Raw genomic sequence first — 23,813 nt, forward strand, 5'->3', positions numbered from 1 at the left:
ATTTTCTCGTGCAGCTCCTTGTTGGGCGATGGTAACAATCCCAGCTCTGTTGGCAACATGGGTACCATGCCGACAGCGGCACCACCTTCTTCGACAGGGGTTAGGAAAGCCTGGCATGAGCATGTGACCCAGGACCTCCGAAACCATCTAGTCCACAAATTGTACGTAAAGCCGGCAACGCTTTATGCTGTGCACCCGATAACAGATCACCCAAATATTTATGGCTAATTTTTTCTTTTTTCTTCTCTTGCAGAGTCCAAGCAATCTTCCCCACTCCTGACCCTGCGGCCCTGAAAGATCGGCGGATGGAAAATCTGGTGGCATACGCCCGGAAAGTGGAGGGCGACATGTACGAGTCGGCGAACAGCAGGGTATGCATGGATAAATCACCACAAGCATCCTGTAATGGTAGGGTATATCGCTAGGATAGGGTGTAATCTCTGCGCCCCCCCTTGATGATCGTGAGGTCACTTTGGCATTGCTGCGCATTACCGATCTGGGTTGTGCTGCACTTCCCCTGCACAGGAAAAAAAATGCAGAGTGTGCCACGGTGCATAACTAATGCTGCCGCACCTTTGCTCTGCTATTACATGGCCACGTCTATAGGAGGTAGCTTGTATGAATTAAGTCTCCAGTGTTGGCATTGATGGCACAGCAGTGGAGGAATCTGATGTGACCTTATCGGCTTTACTAAGATGTTTTTGGTTGTTTTTTTTTCCCAGGATGAATATTACCATTTACTCGCTGAAAAAATTTACAAAATCCAAAAAGAACTGGAAGAGAAGCGAAGGTCACGTCTGCAAAAACAAGGCATCCTAGGCAACCAGACGGCTCTGCAGACACCTGGCACACAGGCGCCAACCCTTCCACAGGCGGCTGCTGCCCTTGGCCAACCTCAGCCCGTTCGGCCTGCTAGTACGTTCCTATGAAGCTTGCTAAACTTCTATTGTACTAGTCATATCCAAAGTATTTAGATGGATTGCTAATAATTTTTTTTATTTATTTATTTTTTTTTAAAGATGGTCCTCTCCCAATGTCTACAGTTCCTATGAGTAGGATGCAGCTGCCTTCAGGTAAACAAGACATAATATTGTGTAAGACTGTGTTTCTTTTATCTTGGGGTATGTGCACACCCCAAGACGTTTTTGAGACGTTTTACATTTTTTGACAAGTATTTTGGAGAGTTTCCGCTCCAAAAAAATCCTTGAAGACCTAGATTTATTTCCCCATCGATGACGTTTGGCAGGTCAGGTCCCTTAAATTTTAAATTTTTTTCTTTTCAGGAATGAATCAGTTTAATAACATGCCCATTGGAAATGTCCAGATTCCTTCCGCTCCTATGGGACCTCGGGCAGCGTCTCCCCTCAATCACCCCACACAAATGAACAACATGGGATCGGTGCCAGCTGTAAGTAACGTGTACACCAGGGTGCGTATTTTGGGGCTGTTTTTCTTCTATAGGGTTTATGGTTATTTCTTCCCATAGATGGCAATGTCTCCATCTCGCATGTCCCAACCTCAGACCATGATGGGGGCACACAGCAATAATCTAATGGGTCCAGCACAGACTCCGAATCAGTTCTTGCAGCAAGGGCAGTTTCAGACCAATAATGGCGGCTTAGGAGTGACATTGGGGCAAACGGGCGCAGCGGCTGCAGTGTCACAGGTAAGAGGTCCTCTCTGTATAATATGAAAGAACCCTGCTGTATAAAGATGCAGAAATAACTTTTTTTTACCTTTTCTAGCAGGGACAAGCACCCACCGCATCTTTGCCAATCAGTAACTCCATGAACATGTTGGGCCCTCAAACTAGTCAGCTTCCAAGGCCAGCGCTTTCCCAGTCTCCCCTCCATCAGACCCCTCCTTCGGTTACTGCTGCTGCCACCACTATGCCTCCTGTTCAGCACCCAACACCAACTGGCATGACTCCACCACAACCAGCAGCGCCAGCCCAGCCATCCACTCCGCTGCCACCGGCTGGACAGACCCCCACTCCCACGCCCGGCTCCGTCCCTAATGCCATGCAGACGCAGAGTACCCCGACGGTGCAAGCAGCCGCTCAGGCCCAGCTCACTCCACAGCCTCCTACTCCTGTGCCCAGTCAGTCTGTGCCCACCCCACAGCCATCTCAGCTGCAGCCGTCATCTGTGCATGCAGCAGCCCCCGGCACTCCAGTAAGTATAAGGCTCCTATATACTTTACGCGGTTAATACTTGCATGTCCTCTGTGGGTATGAACATTGACTAATAGCTTGTTGGACGCGTTTTCAGCTTTCCCAGGCAGCTGCTAGTGTTGATAACCGTGTGCCTACTCCTGCATCGGTGGCCAGTACCGACAACCAGTCAGCTCCTGATCATCCAGTGATCGATGTCAAGCCGGAAGTGAAAACTGAGGAGCCAGAGCCTTGTGAGATCCCAGCGGAGCCTAAAACCGAGGTAATTTCCTGCAAGAGGATTGGCTAGGGTATGTTTTTTTATGGCAGATGGCAGGGTTGACGAGCTCTGTAAAGTTGGTAGCAATAGGATCTAGGCCTTAAAAATTATCTCGTACGTCTCAATGCTGTAAGTAGTCTCCAAGTTGTGGCTGACAGGGCATGCTGGGAGCTGTAGTTTCCTAATTGCTGGTCATAAAGGGTGTCTAACTAAAGAAGTTGCTGGTGGGAATATAAAAATATATTTCATTCCTAATTTACAAACATATACTTTCATAGGTGGAAGAAGAGGTACCCGCTCAAGTAAAGGAAGCCCCAGCGGAAGAAACGGAGACCAAAACTGAACCCATGGAAGTTGAGGAAAAGAAGCCAGAAGTAAAAGTTGAACCAAAGGAAGAGGAGGAAAATGCAAGTAATAACACTACCCCACCGTCCACATCACCTTCTCAGCCTCGGAAAAAGAGTAAGTGCAAGGAGTACATGTGTTTTTTTTTTTTTTTTTCTTTTTAATTAGTGTAATTTAGATCTCTCATATGTTTAATTTCTCTCGCTTCAGTATTTAAACCAGAGGAACTCCGCCAAGCCCTGATGCCGACCCTGGAAGCACTATATCGGCAAGATCCGGAGTCCTTGCCTTTCCGACAACCGGTTGATCCACAGTTGCTGGGCATACCGGTGAGTACGACATGTTTTTAAAGGGGTTTTAAAAATGTTTCCGGTAATGTAAAATAACAAAGCAGTGATCGGCCGCAGTGGTGATGTGAGCCGTCACTGCTGTAGCCAAAACCGATGGAAGTAGCAGGGGGGAAAGGTGGGCACTGTCAGTTTATTTTACATTACAGGAAATGTTTGTGGTTCACTTTAACCTCTTCAGATCAATCCTGATACTAAGAAGTATCAGGGATGGTTCTCATAGTATAGTGAGGTTGTTGATCACTTTGAGGCCATTCAGCTTCAGAGAGGGGTTTGAAAGAAACGACTAACGCCCCCAAACTTTCTATTTTAGGATTACTTTGATATTGTGAAGAATCCCATGGACTTATCAACCATAAAGAGGAAGCTGGACACGGGGCAGTACCAAGAACCGTGGCAGTACGTGGACGACGTGTGGCTCATGTTTAATAATGCCTGGCTGTATAATCGCAAGACTTCCCGGGTTTACAAGTACTGCACCAAGCTCGCCGAGGTGTTTGAGCAGGAGATCGACCCCGTTATGCAGTCACTGGGCTACTGCTGCGGACGGAAGGTAAGAGGTGGACTGAAGCTTTCTGCTTTAGTCGACTTGAGGAGGAACCTCGTGTCTTAAATATTTCTTCTCCTTCGCTCCCCTAGTTTGAGTTTTCACCTCAGACATTGTGCTGTTACGGGAAGCAGCTATGTACGATCCCTCGCGATGTCGCCTACTTCAGCTATCAGAACAGGTAACCTCCAGACGTCCATCTGATATTGGTGGCTTATCCTAAGGATAGGTTAACAACCTTAGATAACTTTGGGCCGAACGCTCGTTCATCCGACAGCTGTCGCTCCGGACTCCTCCAGACACATGAACACGCAGGTCGGCCGGTCGTAGTAAACCACTGCCAGTCTCATTTGGCTTTGGCATATCTGCAAGCAGAACTAAAGTGTCGAGAGATCGAGGTCCAATATCTCTGGGAGGGAGAGTCAGTATGTCTCCATACACATTAGGTGGTCGACCGAAATCTGCTTATTCAGCCAAGTTTTATCTTATGTTTATGAGGCCCTTAAGTACCAGTAAGCGCCAACTAGTTAGTGAGGTTTTCATAAAGTTCTTACTAACATAATGCAGTGTTGACCCCGGGAATATTTTGATCCTAATGAGCATTTAATTCTTTTTCACTTTAGGTATCACTTCTGTGAAAAGTGTTTCACTGAGATTCAGGGGGACAACGTCACTCTAGGAGATGATCCTTCCCAGCCTCAAACGTGAGTTATATCACTTCTTACTTTGTCTTATTGCGCTTTCAGACATCCGTGCAAATCAATAGGAGATCAGATCGCAATGCACAGACTGATCATGGGTCTCCGAACCCCAGCGTGACCGCATAATACACTGCTCAAAAAAATAAAGGGAAGACTTAAACAACAGAATATAACTCCAAGTAAATCAAACTTCTGTGAAATCAAACTGTCCACTTAGGAAGCAACACTGATTGACAGTCAATTTCACATGCTGTTGTGCAAATGGAATAGACAATAGATGGAAATTATTGGCAATTATCAAGACACCCTCAATAAAGGAGTGGTTCTGCAGGTGGGGACCACAGACCACATCTCAGTACCAATGCTTTCTGGCTGATGTTTTGGTCACTTTTCAATGTTGGTTGTGCTTTCACACAGAGGCCACACACAATACCGAGCCTCATTTTGACTTGTTTTAAGGACATTACATCAAAGTTGGATCAGCCTGTAGTGTGTTTTTCCACTTTAATTTTGGGGGCGACTCCAAATCCAGGCCTCCATTGGTTAATAAATTTGATTTCCATTGATGATTTTTGTGTGATTTTGTTGTCAGCACATTCAACTTTGTACAGAACAAAGTATTCAATGAGAATATTTCATTCATTCAGATCTAGGATGGGTTATCTGAGTGTTCCCTTTATTTTTTTGAGCAGTGTATATTCCTATGCATTTGTCACACTCTGGTCAGGAAAGCCGCGGCCAGTCCGTGCATTACTGTCCGATCATGGACCAATTTGTACGGATGTCTGAATGCGTTCTTAAGGTGATTTCAAGCAGGTCTATTAAAAGTATGCAGGATGATGAGTGATGATGAATACGAGATGCTTGGAGCTGTGTGAATGAGGTCTGACTAGATGCACAAAGGTAACGGGGGCTAACCCGTCATTATTTATTTTTTTTTTAGGACAATCTCCAAAGATCAGTTTGAGAAAAAGAAGAACGACATGCTGGATCCTGAGCCGTGAGTATCACAGCTGCAATCTGCTGACGTTCCTATGCTTCCTTGCAGCTTTTATAATCTCTTGCTCTTGTTCCCAGGTTTGTAGATTGTAAAGAATGTGGGAGGAAAATGCATCAGATTTGTGTGCTGCACTACGACATCATCTGGCCGTCTGGGTAAGTTCAGATCTGAACATATTGACATATAGGATGTTTCTCCATTCGAGCACGGGGGTCCACCTGATCTCGCTCGAGCGCCCAGCAGTCTTATCTATCATTATGCCGTTTTGGACATTTCATGATTTGATTCGCTCCTTATCTCAATCTTTCGCCTTTCCAGATTCGTCTGTGATAACTGTTTGAAGAAAACCGGAAGGACGCGGAAGGATAACAAATTTTGTGCAAAAAGTGAGTGACTTCAGATTTTTGTCCCCTTTTTAAAGCGATGAATGAATCCAAAATGCCGCTATTATTTCTAAATAAGGCATTACCACTATAATTTTTTTTTTTCTCCCCCCTTTAGGACTCCAGACCACTCGGCTAGGATGTCATCTAGAGGACCGTGTAAATAAATTCCTTCGGCGGCAGAACCATCCTGAATCCGGAGAGGTGTCTGTCCGGGTGGTGGCCAGTTCTGATAAGATAGTGGAAGTTAAGCCCGGCATGAAATCCAGGTATAACTCGCCATCACATTATTGTGAATAAGAAGCAGAAGGACATCGGCCTGTAGATAATTTTACATTATATTGTTAGTTTTCTTGTCACTGATCCATTGTGTTTTATTTCTTCCCTTTTGTTAAGGTTTGTTGATACAGGCGAGATGCCAGATTCCTTCCCTTACCGCACAAAGGCACTTTTTGCCTTTGAGGAGATAGATGGAGTAGATGTGTGCTTCTTTGGCATGCACGTGCAAGAATATGGATCCGATTGCCCTCTTCCTAACACCAGGTAAGCAAAACTCCTCCGTCTGGCTCTTTGTACCATCCATCGGATATGGATTTGCAGCGCGATCGTATGGGCACGACTTCCCTGCTAGTTTTTGTTTCTTTCATCATCTTTTGTGATTTCTCTACAGACGTGTGTACATCTCATACCTGGACAGTATTCACTTCTTCCGACCACGTAGCCTTCGAACAGCGGTTTACCACGAGATACTAATCGGCTATCTGGAATACGTAAAGAAACTTGGGTAACTTTTCCATTGCACCGCACATTAATGGGAATATAACAGGGCGTCCTCACTGCCCAGACCCCAAATGATCGCCGGCAGGGAAATCTGGTACCACGGTGTAAAATGAAGGATTGCTTTGTGCTTAATAAAATAAGTGGGCTTGTATGAAAGGGCAGATCCTCTCTGATTTGGCTAATTAGTGGTGTTTTCATATGAAGGACCCATCAATTAGATATTTTCCATTTTATAAAATGGGATCTGATTTTACTTTGATTGTGGAAGGATCAGATCCCTGAGACACCCCCACTGATCACAAAGGGAAGGCATAACTTGCTAGGAATTTATGAATACCCCTTATATCTTTGGAATGGCATAAATTACTTTCGATGTTCCTACGAGTTCTAAAATTATTTAATTTTTATTTTTTTTCCCTCCATCCATTTCTTCAGCTACGTCACAGGACATATCTGGGCCTGTCCTCCTAGCGAAGGAGATGATTATATCTTTCATTGTCACCCGCCGGACCAGAAAATCCCCAAACCTAAGCGTTTACAGGAATGGTACAAGAAGATGCTGGATAAAGCTTTTGCAGAACGTATAATACATGACTATAAGGTACGCAGAACACGGATTGGTGTTTTAGAAGGGTTTTCTATATAATAACCTTTTCATTTCGATTGCCTTAATATATAATAACCCTGAGCTTCAATTAGAGCAGCCAGACCCTTCAGGCCTAATTATAGATCGGGTGGACGTACCCTAAAGCCCCCGTCTCACATAGCAAGATCGCTAGCGAGATCGCTGCTGTGTCACGGTTTTGGTGACGCAACAGCGACCTCACCAGCGATGTCGCTATGTGTGACACTTTGCAGCGATCAGGCCCCTGCTGTGAGATCGCTGCAGAATATCCTGGACCATTTTTTTGTCTTTGCCCTCCCGCTGGTCAGCACACATCACTGTGTGTGACCAGCGGGAGCAGCGATCAGGCTGGTAACCATGATAAACAGCGGGTTACTAGGGGCGCACGTGCACTTAGTAACTCGCTGTTTATCATGGTTACCACTCTGCTACGGTGAGCGGTAACCTCCCGCTCACTGTAGCAGAGTGGTAACCATGATAAACAACAGGTTACTAGGTGCGCGTGTGCCCCTAGTAACGCGCTGTTTATCATGGTTACCAGCCTGCTCCTGCTTCAGCAGGCTGGCAACCAGGAGCAGGACAACGTGGAAAGATTCTTTCCACGATGTCGCTGCTCCCCTGATCGTTGGTGAGCCTGCCTGTTTGACAGCTCACCAGCGACCACATAGCGACGCAGCAACGATCCCTGACCGGTCATATCGTTGTCGGGATCGCTGTAGCGTCGCGAAGTGTGAAGGGGCCTTAAGGCTATGTTCACACATTGCGTTTTTGCTGAGTTTTTGTATGCAAATTAAAAGCTGCTTTTTACACTACCAGCAAAAGCTATGAGATTTCAGAAATCTCATGCACACATTGTTTTTTTTTTTCCTGACTGAATTGGAAAACTGCTTTTTTTTTAAAAACTGCAGCATGTCACTACTTTCAGCGTTTTTTCACCCATAGAAAGCAATGAGTAAGTGCAAAAAACGGAGCAAAACCTGCTTTTTTACTGCCAAGAGATCAGGTTTTGGCTGCAGAGTAAAAAGTTGCAAAAAAAGCAACGTGTGAACATAGCCTAAATGTTTGTTTTTTTTCCCCCCACCGGAAAATCCTTTTTATTACGTAGCTTAGTTCTCAACACATCTCCCTGTATTTTTGCACACAGGACATATTCAAGCAAGCCACCGAGGATCGTCTCACCAGTGCCAAGGAGCTTCCGTATTTTGAAGGGGACTTTTGGCCTAACGTACTAGAAGAAAGCATTAAAGAACTAGAGCAAGAGGAGGAAGAGCGGAAGAAGGAGGAGAGCACGGCGGCCTGCGAGACCCCGGAGGTAGAGGTCCTGTCACAAACTTTTAATTGGGTGGTGGAGGTCTCTTGGAGACTATGGGATTTTTAAGACTGTAATCCGTAAAATTTCTAAAAGGCCTTTTGTAACTTCTTAGGGCTGCCAGGGTGACAGCAAGAACGCCAAGAAGAAAAATAATAAAAAGACCAACAAGAATAAGAGCAGTATGAGCCGGTCCAGCAAGAAGAAAACCAGCATGCCCAACGTGTGCAATGATCTGAGCCAGAAACTTTACGCCACCATGGAAAAGCATAAAGAGGTACGGGGTGAAGGATCTCTATTCTAGAAAGTTTTGAAGCGGCCGTGCAGCTTTATTGTTGCTCAATGGTTTTAATTTTTTCCTGTAAGTTTGTCCATAATTTACCGACTTCTTCTTTTTGCAGGTGTTTTTTGTGATCCACTTCTACGCGGGTCCGGTAATCAACTCCCTCCCACCCATCGTGGATCCGGATCCCCTTCTGAGCTGTGATTTGATGGATGGACGGGATGCATTTCTGACTCTGGCCCGGGACAAGCACTGGGAGTTTTCTTCGTTGCGTCGCTCCAAGTGGTCCACGCTGTGCATGCTGGTGGAGCTGCACACCCAGGGACAGGACAGATTTGTGTACACCTGCAACGAGTGCAAGCACCACGTGGAGACGCGCTGGCACTGTACCGTATGCGAGGTGAGCGGGGAGCCTTGTGTGTACTGTATGCAAGGTGCACTTACATTGTCTGCGGTGGTGGGTTAACGCTTTCACTCCTTTTGCAGGATTATGATCTGTGTGTGAACTGCTACAACACGAAGAATCACGAGCACAAGATGGTCAAATGGGGTCTGGGTCTGGATGACGAGGGCAATAGTCAAGGAGAAGCCCAGTCCAAGAGCCCTCAGGAATCCCGGCGACTGAGCATCCAGCGGTGCATCCAGTCACTGGTGCATGCCTGCCAGTGTCGCAATGCCAACTGCTCGCTTCCTTCGTGTCAGAAGATGAAGAGGGTGGTTCAGCATACAAAGGGTTGCAAGCGCAAGACGAATGGAGGGTGTCCTGTCTGCAAACAGCTTATTGCATTGTGTTGCTACCATGCGAAACACTGCCAGGAGAACAAGTGCCCGGTCCCTTTCTGTCTCAACATCAAACAGAAGCTGCGGCAGCAACAGATCCAGCACAGACTGCAGCAGGCGCAGCTGATGAGGCGGCGTATGGCCACCATGAACACGCGGACAGTTCCTCAGCAGCCGCTACCTTCCCCTACACCGGCAACTCCTGGAACGCCCACCCAGCAGCCCAGCACTCCGCAAACCCCACAGCCTGCTCCTCAGCCGTCTCCTGGAGGAATGGCCTCGCCAGGCTTCCCTAACGTGGCCAGGACTCAGCCTACCAACGTGGCATCGCAGGGAAAACCAACCAGTACGTTGCCTGTGGTTTCTCCTCAGCCCACTGTACAGCCTCCTCCCGCCGCAGTTGCAGCTGCCCGGCAGATCACGCTGGAGGCCCAGCAACAGCAGCTATACCGGGTTACCAATATTGATGGCATGCCTGGCGTACGCCCGGGTATGGTGAGTCCAACAGTCGGACCGGTAAATCCTTTGCAGCAAATGGGTATGAATGTGCCACGCCCCGGTCCGATCAACGCCCCTCCTATCATGCAGGGCATGCAGCCAGGACAGTGGGCTACCAATCCAATGCCTCAGCAGCCTCAGTTGCAGCAAAATATCCCACGTCCGGCCGTGATGCAAATGGCTGCCGCTCAGCAAGCAGTGGCAGGTCCTCGAATGCAAGGGGTTCCGCAGCAGCCACGCAACATATCGCCCAATGCATTGCAAGACCTCCTACGCACCCTCAAGTCTCCCAGCTCTCCCCAGCAGCAGCAACAGGTGCTCAATATCCTTAAATCGAACCCTCAGTTAATGGCTGCTTTCATTAAGCAAAGAACTGCGAAATATGTGGCCAATCAGCCCGGTATGCAGCCGCAGCAGGCACCGCAACAGCCGCAGCAGCAACCCGGCATGCATCCTCAGCCCAGTCTGCAGAACATGAATCCCATGCAAGTCGGGGTGCAGAGGCCCAACGTCCCCCAGCAACAGCCGGGAATGAGCCCGCAGGGCCAGAGCATCGGCCTCATGAATTCAGGTCACAATCCCAATTTAGCAAATATTAACCCACAGTATCGAGAAATGTTACGGCGGCAAATCATGCAGCAGCAGCAACAGCAGAGCGGAGCGGGCATGGCAGGCGGGATGGCAGCTCACGGGCAGTTCCAGCAGCCGCAAGGAGGATACCCACAGTCTCAGCAAGCCCTTCAGCAGCAACGTATGCAACACCTCTCCATTCAGAGCGGCCCCATGGGACAGATCCCACAGATGGCACAGCAGGGGTTGGGCACGGATGGCACGCCGCCAAGCATCCAGCAAGCATTGCGGATTCAGCAGCAGCTCAAGCAGCAGATCGCTTCCTCCGGCCAGCCTAACCCCATGAGTCCTCAGCAACACCTCCTGACCGGCCAGCCCCCCAATACTCACCTTCCTCCCGGCCAGCAGATCGCCACCTCCCTTAGCAATCAGGTGCGCTCACCTGCCCCCGTCCAGTCGCCTCGCCCTCAGTCGCAGCCTCCACATTCCAGCCCTTCGCCTCGTGTACAGCCGCAGCCTTCTCCTCACCACGTCTCTCCGCAGACGGGCTCACCCCACCCAGGCCTGGCTGCTTCAATAGGAACCTCCTTAGACCAGGGCCACCTGGGAAACTCCGAACAGAGCGCCATGCTTCCCCAGCTAAACCCCCCCAATCGCGGCGCCCTGACGAATGACTTGTCTCTTGTCGGAGATACTTCAGGGGACACCTTGGAAAAGTTTGTGGAGGGGTTGTAGCATCCACAGAACGGCAGCGAACTGGAGAACTGTGGATGGGATGGCGGCGGGAGGGTTTGCTGTCCCTCCCCCCTCTTTGTTATATATATAATTATAAATATATAAATATCTATCCCTCCCTTTGTCCCCCCCACCTGATTTCCTGCCACCCCTCCCCCTTTAATGGACATTTGTTTTAATTTTTATTCGCCTGCTCATTGCTGGTCTGCACATCAGGGACACAGGGTCTCGGTCTGGACTGAGACCACCGCCCATTTGCCAGATACAAAGCCTGCGGAGAGGATGTCAGAGCGCTGCTGAGCACCGCCTTCACCTTCCTCCTGCATCGTCAGTGGCTGCTCTGAGTTTTCAACACAATTGAACCTATTGGGGAATTTAGTTTTTTTTTGAGATGTCATAATTTCCATCGTCTGGTCTGACAAAGGGGGCAACCGGCCCGGGAGCGCGATAGAGGAACTACCCTTCTTCCATCCTCACTCCTCTACGGGGAGGGGGATTCCTCTCCTCTGCCAGATTGGCGCCGAGCTGCATCTGGCAGTGAAGGGGTTGAAATTTTTTTTTTTTTTTTTTATTATTACGCTGACGTGTGTAATTCTATTCATTCTTCTATTTTTGAGGACTTGTCTTATAGTGGGGGGATGTTCTCCTACAGCTACAAGAGAGCCTAAAACAAAGTGTGGTGTAAGGTGGGGGTTTCACTGTTGCCACTTGTAACTACATCAGTCTTTTCCAAACTGGGATTATCTTTTTTTTTTGTAAAAAAAAATAAATAAGGGAGGGAGGTTAAGGGTTAAAGATGCTGTAAAGAAAAACAAAAAACTGTCATGGTTTACTTAACTTTTTTTTTTTTTTTTTCTGGAAACCCCAGACTTCAGAAAGCTCTTCCACCAAATGTTCCCAGCATTATCCCCCCCACCCCCTTCCACTCCTCCTTTTTTCCTCCCTTTCTCGTCTTGTACAGTCTTTTTTTTTTTTTTTTTCCCCCGATTTCACCATCCTAGGAAAAAAAAATCCCTTATTTTATTATTACTTTTATTTTTATGTTTTTTTCTGTTTAAAACGGCCGGGGCATGAAAGAAGATGGAAAGCGGCTCCCTCCAAACGTTGGAACTGTGTATTTAAAATAAAAACTATGGAGAGAATTGAGAAATCCAAGCAATCAAAAAGTGAAAATCATGCTGGTTCTTACCCCCCACCCCACCCCACCCCACCCCACCCTTATTATTATTATTATTTTTTATTATTTTTTTTTTAAAATAGGTGCAAAGAATAAAAGGTGGGGGGAGAAAAACAACACACAACTTACAAAAAAAAATAAAACCAAGAGACTGAATCATTGTACAGAATGGCAGAGCGCGCGTCGATACGTGGGAGCATTTCTTAACCTATGACATTGTGTTAGCCACTTTGCTGTCAGGAGGGAGAGGTGACTTTCATCCCTCTGGCAGGGAAGGGGTGGAAATACTGTCTTGACAGCAGCTATTTTCATGCTGAGTAAAAGTGTACATGGTATTAAAACTTCAGTGTTCTGGGTTTTTTTCCCTCTTTTTTTTTTTTTTTTCTTCTGAAGATGCTGTTTCTGAACATTGTAAGCTGGACTATGCATGTGTTTTTTTGTTTGTTTTTTTTTGGTCTTTTTTTTTTAATTGTATATAAAGTATTGCTTAAAATCGATATAAATTACTGAAATTTTTACCCTGTAGTTTATTCCTTACACCCACCTCCCCTGAGCACACACCGTGCCTTTAAGAGCTGACACTGTGCCTTTAAGTATTTATTAAGACTGATATGACAAGAGGGCGGACGAGTCCCTTTTCGAATAGAAAACACGTTGAGCGCAGATGGGGGACAGTCGTGTCCTATAAATGGCTCTCGAGGTCTGGGGGCAGGAGAGTCGCGCTCTAAATAACGCTCTCGTTTTTATGCCTTCACAAACTGAAAGGAAATGTCATCAGGAAGTGTCCCATTGTTTTTCTTGCTGAATATTTTTCTCTTTGAGGTTTTTTAAAGGTCATTGTGAGGGGAGAAGGTGAGCTGTGATATCGCCTATTAATGGTGGATCCTGTGTTATCTACTGTATATAGAGGTTCTGTCATTGTACAGGAGGAGGTGAGCTGTGATATCACCTATTAATGGTGGATCCTGTGTTATCTACTGTATATAGAGGTTCTGTCATTGTACAGGAGGAGGTGAGCTGTGATATCACCTATTAATGGTGGATCCTGTGTTATCTACTGTATATAGAGGTTCTGTCATTGTACAGGAGGAGGTGAGCTGTGATATCACCTATTAATGGTGGATCCTGTGTTATCTACTGTATATAGAGGTTCTGTCATTGTACAGGAGGAGGTGAGCTGTGATATTGCCTACTAATGGTTGATTCTGGGTTATCAGTCATTGTACAGGAGGAGGAGGTGAGCTGTGATATCACCTATTAATGGTGGATCCTGTGTTATCTACTGTATATAGAGGTTCTGTCATTGTACAGGAGGAGGTGAGCTGTGATATTGCCTATTAATGGTGGATTCTGGGTTATCAGTCATTGTACAGGAGGAGGAGGTGAGCTGTGATATCACCTATTAATGGTGGATCCTGTGTTATCTACTGTATATAGAGGTTCTGTCATTGTACAGGAGGAGGTGAGCTGTGATATTACCTATTGTTAATGGATGGTAGATCGTGTGTTATATAGGGGTATCAGTCACTGTACAGGAGGAAGTGAGCTGTGATATCACCTATTAATGGATGGTAGATCGTGTGTTATATAGGGGTATCAGTCACTGTACAGGAGGAGGTGAGCTGTGATATCACCTATTAATGGATGGTAGATCGTGTTACATACTGTATATAGAGGTGTTATCAGTCATTGTACAGGAGGAGGAGGAGGAGGTGAGCTGTGACATCACCTATTGTGAATGGTGGATTCTGTGTTATCTACTGTATATAGAGGTGTTCTCTATCCGTTCCATCCTGTCTGTGATAATGAAATAGCTGACAGGTCTTCTGTACACAATAGAAAATGTGAGTATAATATTATGCTTGGAGCTCGGTGTGAACAATCCAGGGTTTGTTTTTTGTGTGAAACATTCGCTAGATTTTAAAAATCTTAAAACCCTGATTTAAACTGTTATTTTCTGAGGTTTAGAAATCTGTATTAAAGTATAACTCCGGTATTTATTTTTTATATCACATCCGGAGAGTCTGTTCTCTGCCCCTCTAGTATTATACTGACTGGCTGCCATCTTCTGCTCTTCCCGGTGCCCCTCCGGTCCTGTGCCGCCATCTTATGGCTACTCTCAGTAGAAGTCTTTGAGATCCTCATTCTGCCTCTCATAGACTTACATCAGGAAGTGACCTACGGCTCGCCCCCGGCAGACCCTGGAGCCATCCGGCAGGTCACAACCAGCAGAAGGCGACCGGAGCGTCAACGAGGACAGATGAAGATGGCGAAAAAAAACATCGGAGTGGTGCTTTAATAGCTGACTACTTGTCACCACGGTGGTCACTTCTCAGCTGGGACTGCAGGTTTACGTTTTCTATAGTTTATTATCGAGGAGGTGCGTCCTTGAATGTAGGTGGTCCGGAGGAAACACCCGTGCATGGATGTAGCCAGTCCTCCGCAGCAGAGGCCATGGTTGATTGCCTCCTCGTTGATTCTGGAAGGCTTCCTATGAACAGAAGACTTTCTGGCCAAAGGAAACATCTTATGTTGAGGACCCTGGTTGGTGGGAAAACTCTTGACAAAGGTTCTAGTTTGCATCGAGATCAAGAAGTAATTTAGGATTAATGTCCTAGCAGACGTGGAGGAAAAATCCTCCCAATATTGACCTGGAACATTAAGGTGAAGGGCCCTTTTCAGATCAATGGTTCTTGGCTTAGAACGGCAATGAAAGTTGGGTTTCACCTAAACTTAAAGCTCAGCCGTGCCGTAGAAGAGCATGGGCTCGTGTCCTTAATCCCCCGCAAGGACAACCTACTTTTGGTGCACATATCAGTTTATGATGTCCTGGACCTGTCCACACGAGTGATGGCCGCATCAGACAGGTGGTCCGTCTTCAGTAGTGGTGGCTTGGGTTCATTGTTTAGTTTTCCGATCTTGTTAGGAATATTGTGAGAGCCCCTCTGCCTGGAGGAGAGGGTGGATGGCAAGTTACAGATCATGAGCATTTTGGACTTGCCCCAAGCAGAATTACTTTTCGAACTACATTGGCTGTAATTGATCTATCTAGACTTCGGTGACGTCCCCAAACAGCTTGTGGACTTCAGACAATGGTTACCGGCCACAGCGCCATGTTTTGCTTATTTTTTTTGGGGGGGGGGGGTTGTTTGCCATTGGGTGTGTGGGATTTATTTTCCTGATGTTTTCAGACACTTTTTTTAAAGGAGCACTCCTCCTCCCATCAAAGTTTTTATCCTCTTAATATATTGCAATCATCATATTATACAGCACTATACTTACAATTGCTTATTTTGCCTTTCTACCCAGTTAATTCTTTTCCATTAGGTCTATGACATCACGTGATTAAAAACTGACCAGCTGCATCCTTCTAACCTCTATGTAGAATCAGGAGGTCAATTTTCCCTGTATGAGTCATAAGTCACTGCAAAAGTCCCTGGGAGGGGGAACAGCTGGGTCAGGAAGTTGAAAGGAGATGACTCATGCAGGGAAAAGAGACTTGCTGTTTCTACATAGAGCTTAGAAGGATTCAGCTGGTCAGATTTTCACGTGATGTCTGAGACCTAATGGAAAAGAGAAGAATTATCTGGGTAGAAAGGCAAAATGAGCAATTGTAAGTACACAGTGCTGTATAATATGATGACTACAATATACTAAGAGCATAAAAATTTTGATGGGAGGAATGCTTCGGAGGAAATGTACTCCAGTCCCGTTCTTCATGGATTATTGTAATTTTATATTGCATCTAAAAATATATATTTTTTTTTTTCATTTGACTATTGTGTACCATGCAGAGTTGAAACTAGTTTGAGCACTGACTTCAATGGGCTAAAAAGGTTCATGTTCATATCAGTAAGACATGCTGCATATTGAGGAAAAAATAGTTATGGGTATAAAAAAAGTGAGTAATACTGATAAAAAAAAATCCAGTAAGTGTGAATAAGCCCCTAGGCCAAATTTAAGCTTTTGGCTTATTTGGAACATTTTTTTTTTCCCTCTTGTTGACAGTTATGTAAAATTCTGGCAATTTTAACACATTTTTTTTGAAAGTCATGGAAAAAAAATGCACCAGGCACGCATGGTGTGAACACAACCTTATTGCAATGTAAATGATCTGCATGCAAGTTTGCATTGGAAATCTGCAAATACGCATCATGTGAAAACACCCTAATTGTGCAACTTTTTTATTTTTAATTCATAAGGTTTTTGTTGCAATTTTTGTAACACATGCTGCAGACATATTTGCTGGGAGCCGATAGAAGTAGCAGAGCAGACAGTTCTGTGTTTTTTGGTGTGGAAGCCCGTGGGGAAAAAAACAGCAGTTTCTGCACAAAGGAACAAGCCCTAAAAGATCAACCAGGACGACACCCTTTTCTAAAGCAAAAATGTAGTATTAAAGGGGTGGTCCAAAGTAAATTTGCTTTTCAATATCTATTTAGTGCCATAATCAAAACTATTTTCTAATATACTTGAATTAAAAATTCCTTATTTTCACAAACTGCTTTCTATCCATATATATTTTATTTTTTTAATTTTTGATGTTTTGTTTGAGAATCCCAATGCATTCTGGGATACTCAAATGAAGCGTCATCAGGGGGCAGATGTAGTGGTCACTTGACGCAGCCTCTTTCCCATCTCTGAAATGAAGCGTCATCTGTGATGCTCGTTTCAGGGGCTGGGCTAGTCCCTGCTCTGTATCCTTGCGTGGTGTGCACAATGACAGCGCGCGCTCTCTTGCCGGCTAAGATCAGCAGTAACCAGCTGGCAACACACAGCATTGTGAGAATACCTGGCGTGCAGAGTCCAGCGCCGTCTCTGCAAGTGATGTCACTGGTCTCTGCACGCCGGGTATTCTGACAACGCTGTGTTGTTGGGTTTGAGAGAGCGCACGCTGTCATTGTGCACATCGACTGGCCCAGCCCCTGAAATGCACTGGGTTTTTCAAATGAAACGTCATCAAAACAGAAGTGAAAAAAAAATAAATGAAAAGTAGTTAATTTTTAATTCAAGTATATTAGAAAATAAGTTGAATTATGGCATTAAATAAAGATTTAGGAGAAAAATTACTTTGAACTTGAGACTGCCTCTTTAAGGCTTGTTCTTACATAGAAAAAATTTTTTGCAGAAATTGCATTATACACACATTTTATGCAGAAAAAAAACCCAAAACTTATGAAAAATATTTTGTGCTTGTTTGGGTGCACAAAACCTCGTCAACAAATTATGGCCATGCCTGGCTCTGTGTACTTGTCTGTATAATAATAGATAATAAAAAGAACGGACGGGTGCGAGAGCTGCCTCCTATTAACGTGCACTAGTCTGGTCTGTGAAACAGAAAAGATTAGCGTGTGCGGTGCTGTTTTGTTTTTTCCCCCTCCACAAGTTCACATGAGAAATTACTGGAATGTACAGGCACACTGGTTATTGGATTGATCCGTTGTCTGTCAATCACATGGGCCGAGGATCTGCTCGTCTGAATGAGCCCCTAAAGGTTCAATGAATGACTTGATTAATAAAAGTCTTTGAATAGAGAAAAATGTCTGCATCATTTAATGGGCTACTTGCTGTAATTTTGATAAAATCCGCTTTCTCTGCTGCAGATGTAGCAGTTCTCTGAATGCTGATCCCTGTATAACTCCGCTCACACCATTGATTGACAACTTTTTGTGTACACTGCATAGGCAGAAAGCTGCCAATTGGTAGTGGGGGCAGGGTTATACAGAGCTCATGAATATGGAGGACTATATGGCAGCAGGATTACTTGTCCTCTAGTGATAATCTGCTGATAAAAGTGTTATGCTTTTTTTCCAAAACCACAGCAAACAGCCCTTTAAGTGACACATTGCTGAAATCAGGGTCTCTGCCCTCAGCTCATATTAGGTGGCAAAACCAGGTGACAGATTCCCTTTAAAAAAAAAAACTGCTTCAAATCTTCACCCAAAATGCATCAAATAAAGGGGAAAACGCATTAAAAAAATGGAATAATCAGAGAAGATTGTTGTATACATATGTTGGTGCAGACAACTGCAAATAAAAAGCCGCAGGGAAAAAATGCAACATTTACTCTGTGTGAACAGTCACATGTGTTTTTTTTAAGATAAAAACAAAGAGTCATAATTTTGTTTTTTGGGAGTGTGTGTGTGTGTGTGTGTGTGTGTGTGGGGGGGGGGATTATGGTGTTTTAATTTTTTTCCCCAGAAAAACCCTTCCGGGAAAACAATACATGTGCTGTGAATCCGGCCAAAAATACTGGACCCAATGGCGAAAAGCAAACAGACTCCATTCTAGACCGAGGTCTGTGTGGCCCTTGTCGTGCAGCCGGACAGTTCTTCCTATTTCTGATTCTAAAGGTGGAAGTGACACAGGTGTGAACAGCACTTAAAAAAAAGCTCACAAGAACCATGAAAATCAGGATTTTTTTTTACATGGCAAAAGGCTATAATATATATATATATATATATATATATATATATATATATATATATATATATATATATATATATATATACAGTACAGACCAAAAGTTTGGACACACCTCATTTAAAAATTTTTCTGTATTTTCATGACTATGAAAATTGTACATTCACACTGAAGACATCAAAACTATGAATTAACACATGTGGAATTATATACTTAACAGAAAAGTGTGAAACAACTGAAAATATGTTTTAGATTCTAGGTTCTTCAAAGTAGCCACCTTTTGCTTTGATGACTGCTTTGCACACTCTTGGCATTCTCTTGATGAGCTTCAAGAGGTAGTCACCGGAAATGGTTTTCACTTCACAGGTGTGCCCTGTCAGGTTTAATAAGTGGGATTTCTTGCCTTATAAATGGGGTTGGGACCATCAGTTGTGTTGTGCACAAGTCTGGTGGATACACTGCAGATAGTCCTACTGAATAGACTGTTAGAATTTGTATTATGGCAAGAAAAAAGCAGCTAAGTAAAGAAAAACGAGTGGCCATCATTACTTTAAGAAATGAAGGTCAGTCAGTCTGAAAAATTGGGAAAACTTTGAAAGTGTCCCCAACTGCAGTTGCAAAAACCATCAAGCGCTTCAAAGAAACTGGCTCACATGAGGACCGCCCCAGGAAAGGAAGACCAAGAGTCACCTCTGCTTCTGAGGATTAATTTATCCGAGTCACCAGCCTCAGAAATCGCAGGTTAACAGCAGCTCAGATTAGAGACCAGGTCAATGCCACACAGAGTTCTAGCAACAGACACATCTCTTCAACAACTGTTAAGAGGAGACTTTGTGCAGCAGGCCTTCATGGTAAAATAGCTGCTAGGAAACCACTGCTAAGGACAGGCAACAAGCAGAAGAGACTTGTTTGGGCTAAAGAACACAAGGAATGGACATTAGACCAGTGGAAATCTGTGCTTTGGTCTGATGAGTCCAAATTTGAGATCTTTGGTTCCAACCACCGTGTCTTTGTGCGACGCAGAAAAGGTGAACGGATGGACTCTACATGCCTGGTTCCCACCATGAAGCATGGAGGAGGAGGTGTGATGGTGTGGGGGTGCTTTGCTGGTGACACTGTTGGGGATTTATTCAAAATTGAAGGCATACTGAACCAGCATGGCTACCACAGCATCTTGCAGCGGCATGCTATTCCATCCGGTTTGCGTTTAGTTGGACCATCATTTATTTTTCAACAGGACAATGACCCCAAACACACCTCCAGGCTGTGTAAGGGCTATTTGACCAAGAAGGAGAGTGATGGGGTGCTACGCCAGATGAACTGGCCTCCACAGTCACCAGACCTGAACCCAATCGAGATGGTTTGGGGTGAGCTGGACCACAGAGTGAAGGCAAAAGGGCCAACAAGTGCTAAGCATCTCTGGGAACTCCTTCAAGATTGTTAGAAGACCATTTCCGGTGACTACCACTTGAAGCTCATCAAGGAAATGCCAAGAGTGTACAAAGCAGTCATCAAAGCAAAAGGTGGCTACTTTGAAGAACCTAGAATATAAGACATATTTTCAGTTGTTTTACACTTTTTTGTTAAGTATATAATTCCGCATGTGTTAATTCATAGTTTTGATGCCTTCAGTGTGAATGTACAATTTTCATAGTCAAGAAAATACAGAAAAATCTTTAAATGAGGTGTGTCCAAACTTTTGGTCTGTACTGTGTATATATGTATATATATATATATATATATATATATATATATATATATACACACACTGCTCAAAAAAATAAAGGGAACACATAAACAACAGAATATAACTCCAAGTAAATCAAACTGCCCACTTAGGAAGCAACACAGATTGACAATCAATTTCACATGCTGCTGTGCAAATGGAATAGACAATAGATGGAAATTATTGGCAATTATCAAGACACCCTCAATAAAGGAGTGGTTCTGCAGGTGGGGACCACAGACCACATCTCAGTACCAATGCTTTCTGGCTGATGTTTTGGTCACTTTTAAATGTTGGTTGTGCTTTCACACTTGTGGTAGCATGAGACAGACTCTACAACCCACAGAAGTTGCTCAGGTAGTGCAGCTCATCCTGGATGGCACATCAATGCGAGCTGTGGCAAGAAGGTTTGCTGTGTCTGTCAGCGTAGTGTCCAGAGGCTGGAGGCGCTACCAGGAGACAGGTCAGTACACCAGGAGACGTGGAGGGGGCCGTAGGAGGGCAACAACCCAGCAGCAGGACCACTACCTCTGCCTTTGTGCAAGGAGGAACAGGAGCAGCACTGCCAGAGCCCTGCAAAATGACCTCCAGAGGGCCACAAATGTGCATGTGTCTGCACAAACTGTTAGAAACCGACTCCATGAGGGTGGTATGAGGGCCCGACGTCCACAGATGGGGCTTGTGCTCACAGCCCAACACCGTGCAGGACGCTTGGCATTTGCCACAGAACACCAGGATTGACAAAGTCGCCACTGGCGCCGTGTGATCTTCACAGATGAAAGCAGGTTCACACTGGGCACATGTGACAGACGTCACAGAGTCTGGAGACGCCGTGGAGAGCGATCTGCTGCCTGCAACATCCTTCAGCATGACCAGTTTGGCAGTGGGTCAGTAATGGTGTGGGGTGGCATTTCTTTGGAGGGCCGCACAGCCCTCCATGTGCTCGCCAGAGGTAGCCTGACTGCCATTAGGTACCGAGATGAGATCCTCAGACCCCTTGTAAGACCATATGCTGCTGCGGTTGGCCCTGGGTTCCTCCTAATGCAGGACAATGCCAGACCTCATGTGGCTGGAGTGTGTCAGCAGTTCCTGCAAGATAAAGGCATTGAAGCTATGGACTGGCCCGCCCGTTCCCCAGACCTGAATCCGATTGAGCACATCTAGGACATCATGTCTCGCTCCATCCACTAATGTCACGTTGCACCACAGACTGTCCAGGAGTTGGTGGATGCTTTAGTCCAGGTCTGGGAGGAGATCCCACAGGAGACCATCCGCAACCTCATCAGGAGCATTCCCAGGCGTTATAGGGAGGTCATACAGGCACGTGGAGGCCACACACAATACTCAGCCTCATCAGGAGCATGCCCAGGCGTTGTAGGTAGGTCATACAGGCACGTGGAGGCCACACACAATACTGAGACTCATTTTGACTTGTTTTAAGGACATTACATCAAAGTTGGATCAGCCTGTAGTGTGTTTTTCCACTTTAATTTTGGGGGTGACTCCAAATCCAGGCCTCCATTGGTTAATAAATGTGATTTCCATTGATGATTTTTGTGTGATTTTGTTGTCAGCACATTCACCTTTGTACAGAACAAAGTATTCAATGAGAATATTTCATTCATTCAGATCTAGGATGTGTTATTTGAGTGTTCCCTTTATTTTTTTGAGCAGTGTATATATAATGAGTAAGAATAGAAGGAAGCGGCCATGTGTGGCCCTGTCACTGGGGGGCACTATTGGTTGTCACCGGCTGCCATGTGTGGTCTGGGCACTGGGGGGCAGTATTGGTTGTCACCAGCAGCCATGTTTGGCCCTGGCACTGGGGGGCGGTATTGGTTGTCACCAGCTGCTGTGTGTGGTCCTGGCACTGTGGGGCAGTATTGGTTATCACCAGCTGCTATGTGTGGCCCTGGCACTGAGGGGGCAGTATTGGGTGTAACCAGCTTCCATGTATGGCCCTGGCACCAGGACAATAGTACTTGTCACCAGCAGCCATGTGTGGCCCTGGCACTGGGGGGGCAGTATTTGTTGTCAGCAGCAGCCATGTGTGGTCCTGACACTGGAAGCAGCTAGTGACAACCAATACTGCCATGTGTGGTCCTGGCACTGGAGGGCAGTATTGGTTGTCAGCAGCAGCCATTTGTGGCCCTGGCACTGGGGGGCAGTATTGGTTGTCCGCAGCAGCCATGTGTGGCCCTGGCACTGGGAGGTGGTATTGGTTGTCACTAGCTGCTATATGTGGTCCTGGCACTGGGGGGCAGTATTGGTTGTCACCAGCTGCCATGTGTGGCCCTGGCACTGGGGGGCAGTATTGGTTACCACCAGCTGCCATGTGTGGCCCTGGCACTGGGGGGCAGTATTGGTTGTCACCAGCTGCCATGTGTGGCCCTGGCACTGGGGGGCAGTATTGGTTGTCACCAGCTGCCATGTGTGGCCCTGGCACTGGGGGGCAGTATTGGTTGTCACTAGCTGCCGTGTGTGGTCCTGGCACTGAGGGCAGTATTGGTTGTCACTAGCTGCTGTGTGTGGTCCTGGCACTGGGGGGGCAGTATTGGTTGTCACTAGCTGCCGTGTGTGGTCCTGGCACTGGGGGGCAGTATTGGTTGTCACTAGCTGCTGTGTGCGGTCCTGGCACTGGGGGCAGTATTGGTTGTCACTAGCTGCTGTGTGTGATCCTGGCACTGGGGGCAGTATTGGTTGTCACTAGCTGCCGTGTGTGGTCCTGGCACTGGGGGGGCAGTATTGGTTGTCACTAGCTGCTGTGTGTGATCCTGGCATTGGGGGCAGTATTGGTTGTCACTAGCTGCCGTGTGTGGTCCTGGCACTGGGGGGCAGTATTGGTTGTCACTAGCTGCCGTGTGTGGTCCTGGCACTGGGGGGCAGTATTGGTTGTCACTAGCTGTCGTGTGTGGTCCTGGCACTGGGGGGCAGTATTGGTTGTCACTAGCTGCTGTGTGTGGTCCTGGCACTGGGGGGCAGTATTGGTTGTCAGCAGCAGCCATGTGTGGCCCTGGCACTGGCGGGCAGTATTGGTTGTCACCAGCAGCCATGTTTGGCCCTGGCACTAGGACAATTGTGGTTGTCACCAGCTGCCATGTGTGGTCCTGGCACTGGGGGGCAGTATTGGTTGTCACCAGCTGCCATGTTTGGCC

General features: G+C 46.1%; 1 protein-coding gene across 2 annotated transcripts in view; it reads left to right on the forward strand.

Annotated features, from left to right (window-relative positions):
• CREBBP (CREB binding protein) overlaps window positions 1–12,961 on the forward strand; it is a 31,304-nt gene extending 18,343 nt beyond the window's left edge. The window contains exons 8-31 of one of the 2 annotated variants that reach the window (XM_073648258.1): window positions 15–161; window positions 254–371; window positions 723–915; window positions 1,020–1,073; window positions 1,284–1,408; window positions 1,487–1,666; window positions 1,746–2,174; window positions 2,271–2,435; window positions 2,711–2,894; window positions 2,988–3,106; window positions 3,438–3,677; window positions 3,764–3,852; window positions 4,295–4,375; window positions 5,316–5,372; window positions 5,450–5,527; window positions 5,691–5,758; window positions 5,874–6,024; window positions 6,152–6,298; window positions 6,426–6,539; window positions 6,971–7,136; window positions 8,305–8,478; window positions 8,585–8,746; window positions 8,871–9,152; window positions 9,239–12,961. In XM_073648258.1, the coding sequence (XP_073504359.1) occupies window positions 15–161; window positions 254–371; window positions 723–915; window positions 1,020–1,073; window positions 1,284–1,408; window positions 1,487–1,666; window positions 1,746–2,174; window positions 2,271–2,435; window positions 2,711–2,894; window positions 2,988–3,106; window positions 3,438–3,677; window positions 3,764–3,852; window positions 4,295–4,375; window positions 5,316–5,372; window positions 5,450–5,527; window positions 5,691–5,758; window positions 5,874–6,024; window positions 6,152–6,298; window positions 6,426–6,539; window positions 6,971–7,136; window positions 8,305–8,478; window positions 8,585–8,746; window positions 8,871–9,152; window positions 9,239–11,335 (5,620 nt within the window). In that variant the 3' untranslated portion in view covers window positions 11,336–12,961. The remainder of the gene's footprint in view (window positions 1–14; window positions 162–253; window positions 372–722; window positions 916–1,019; window positions 1,074–1,283; window positions 1,409–1,486; window positions 1,667–1,745; window positions 2,175–2,270; window positions 2,436–2,710; window positions 2,895–2,987; window positions 3,107–3,437; window positions 3,678–3,763; window positions 3,853–4,294; window positions 4,376–5,315; window positions 5,373–5,449; window positions 5,528–5,690; window positions 5,759–5,873; window positions 6,025–6,151; window positions 6,299–6,425; window positions 6,540–6,970; window positions 7,137–8,304; window positions 8,479–8,584; window positions 8,747–8,870; window positions 9,153–9,238) is intronic. The other variant, XM_073648259.1, reaches the window with a different exon arrangement.
• Window positions 12,962–23,813: the final 10,852 nt, after the last annotated feature.

This window comes from Phyllobates terribilis, unplaced genomic scaffold (genome assembly GCF_046119375.1).
Source record: "Phyllobates terribilis strain yellow unplaced genomic scaffold, ASM4611937v1 Scaffold_9__5_contigs__length_417890890, whole genome shotgun sequence".
Lineage (NCBI taxonomy): Eukaryota > Metazoa > Chordata > Amphibia > Anura > Dendrobatidae > Phyllobates > Phyllobates terribilis.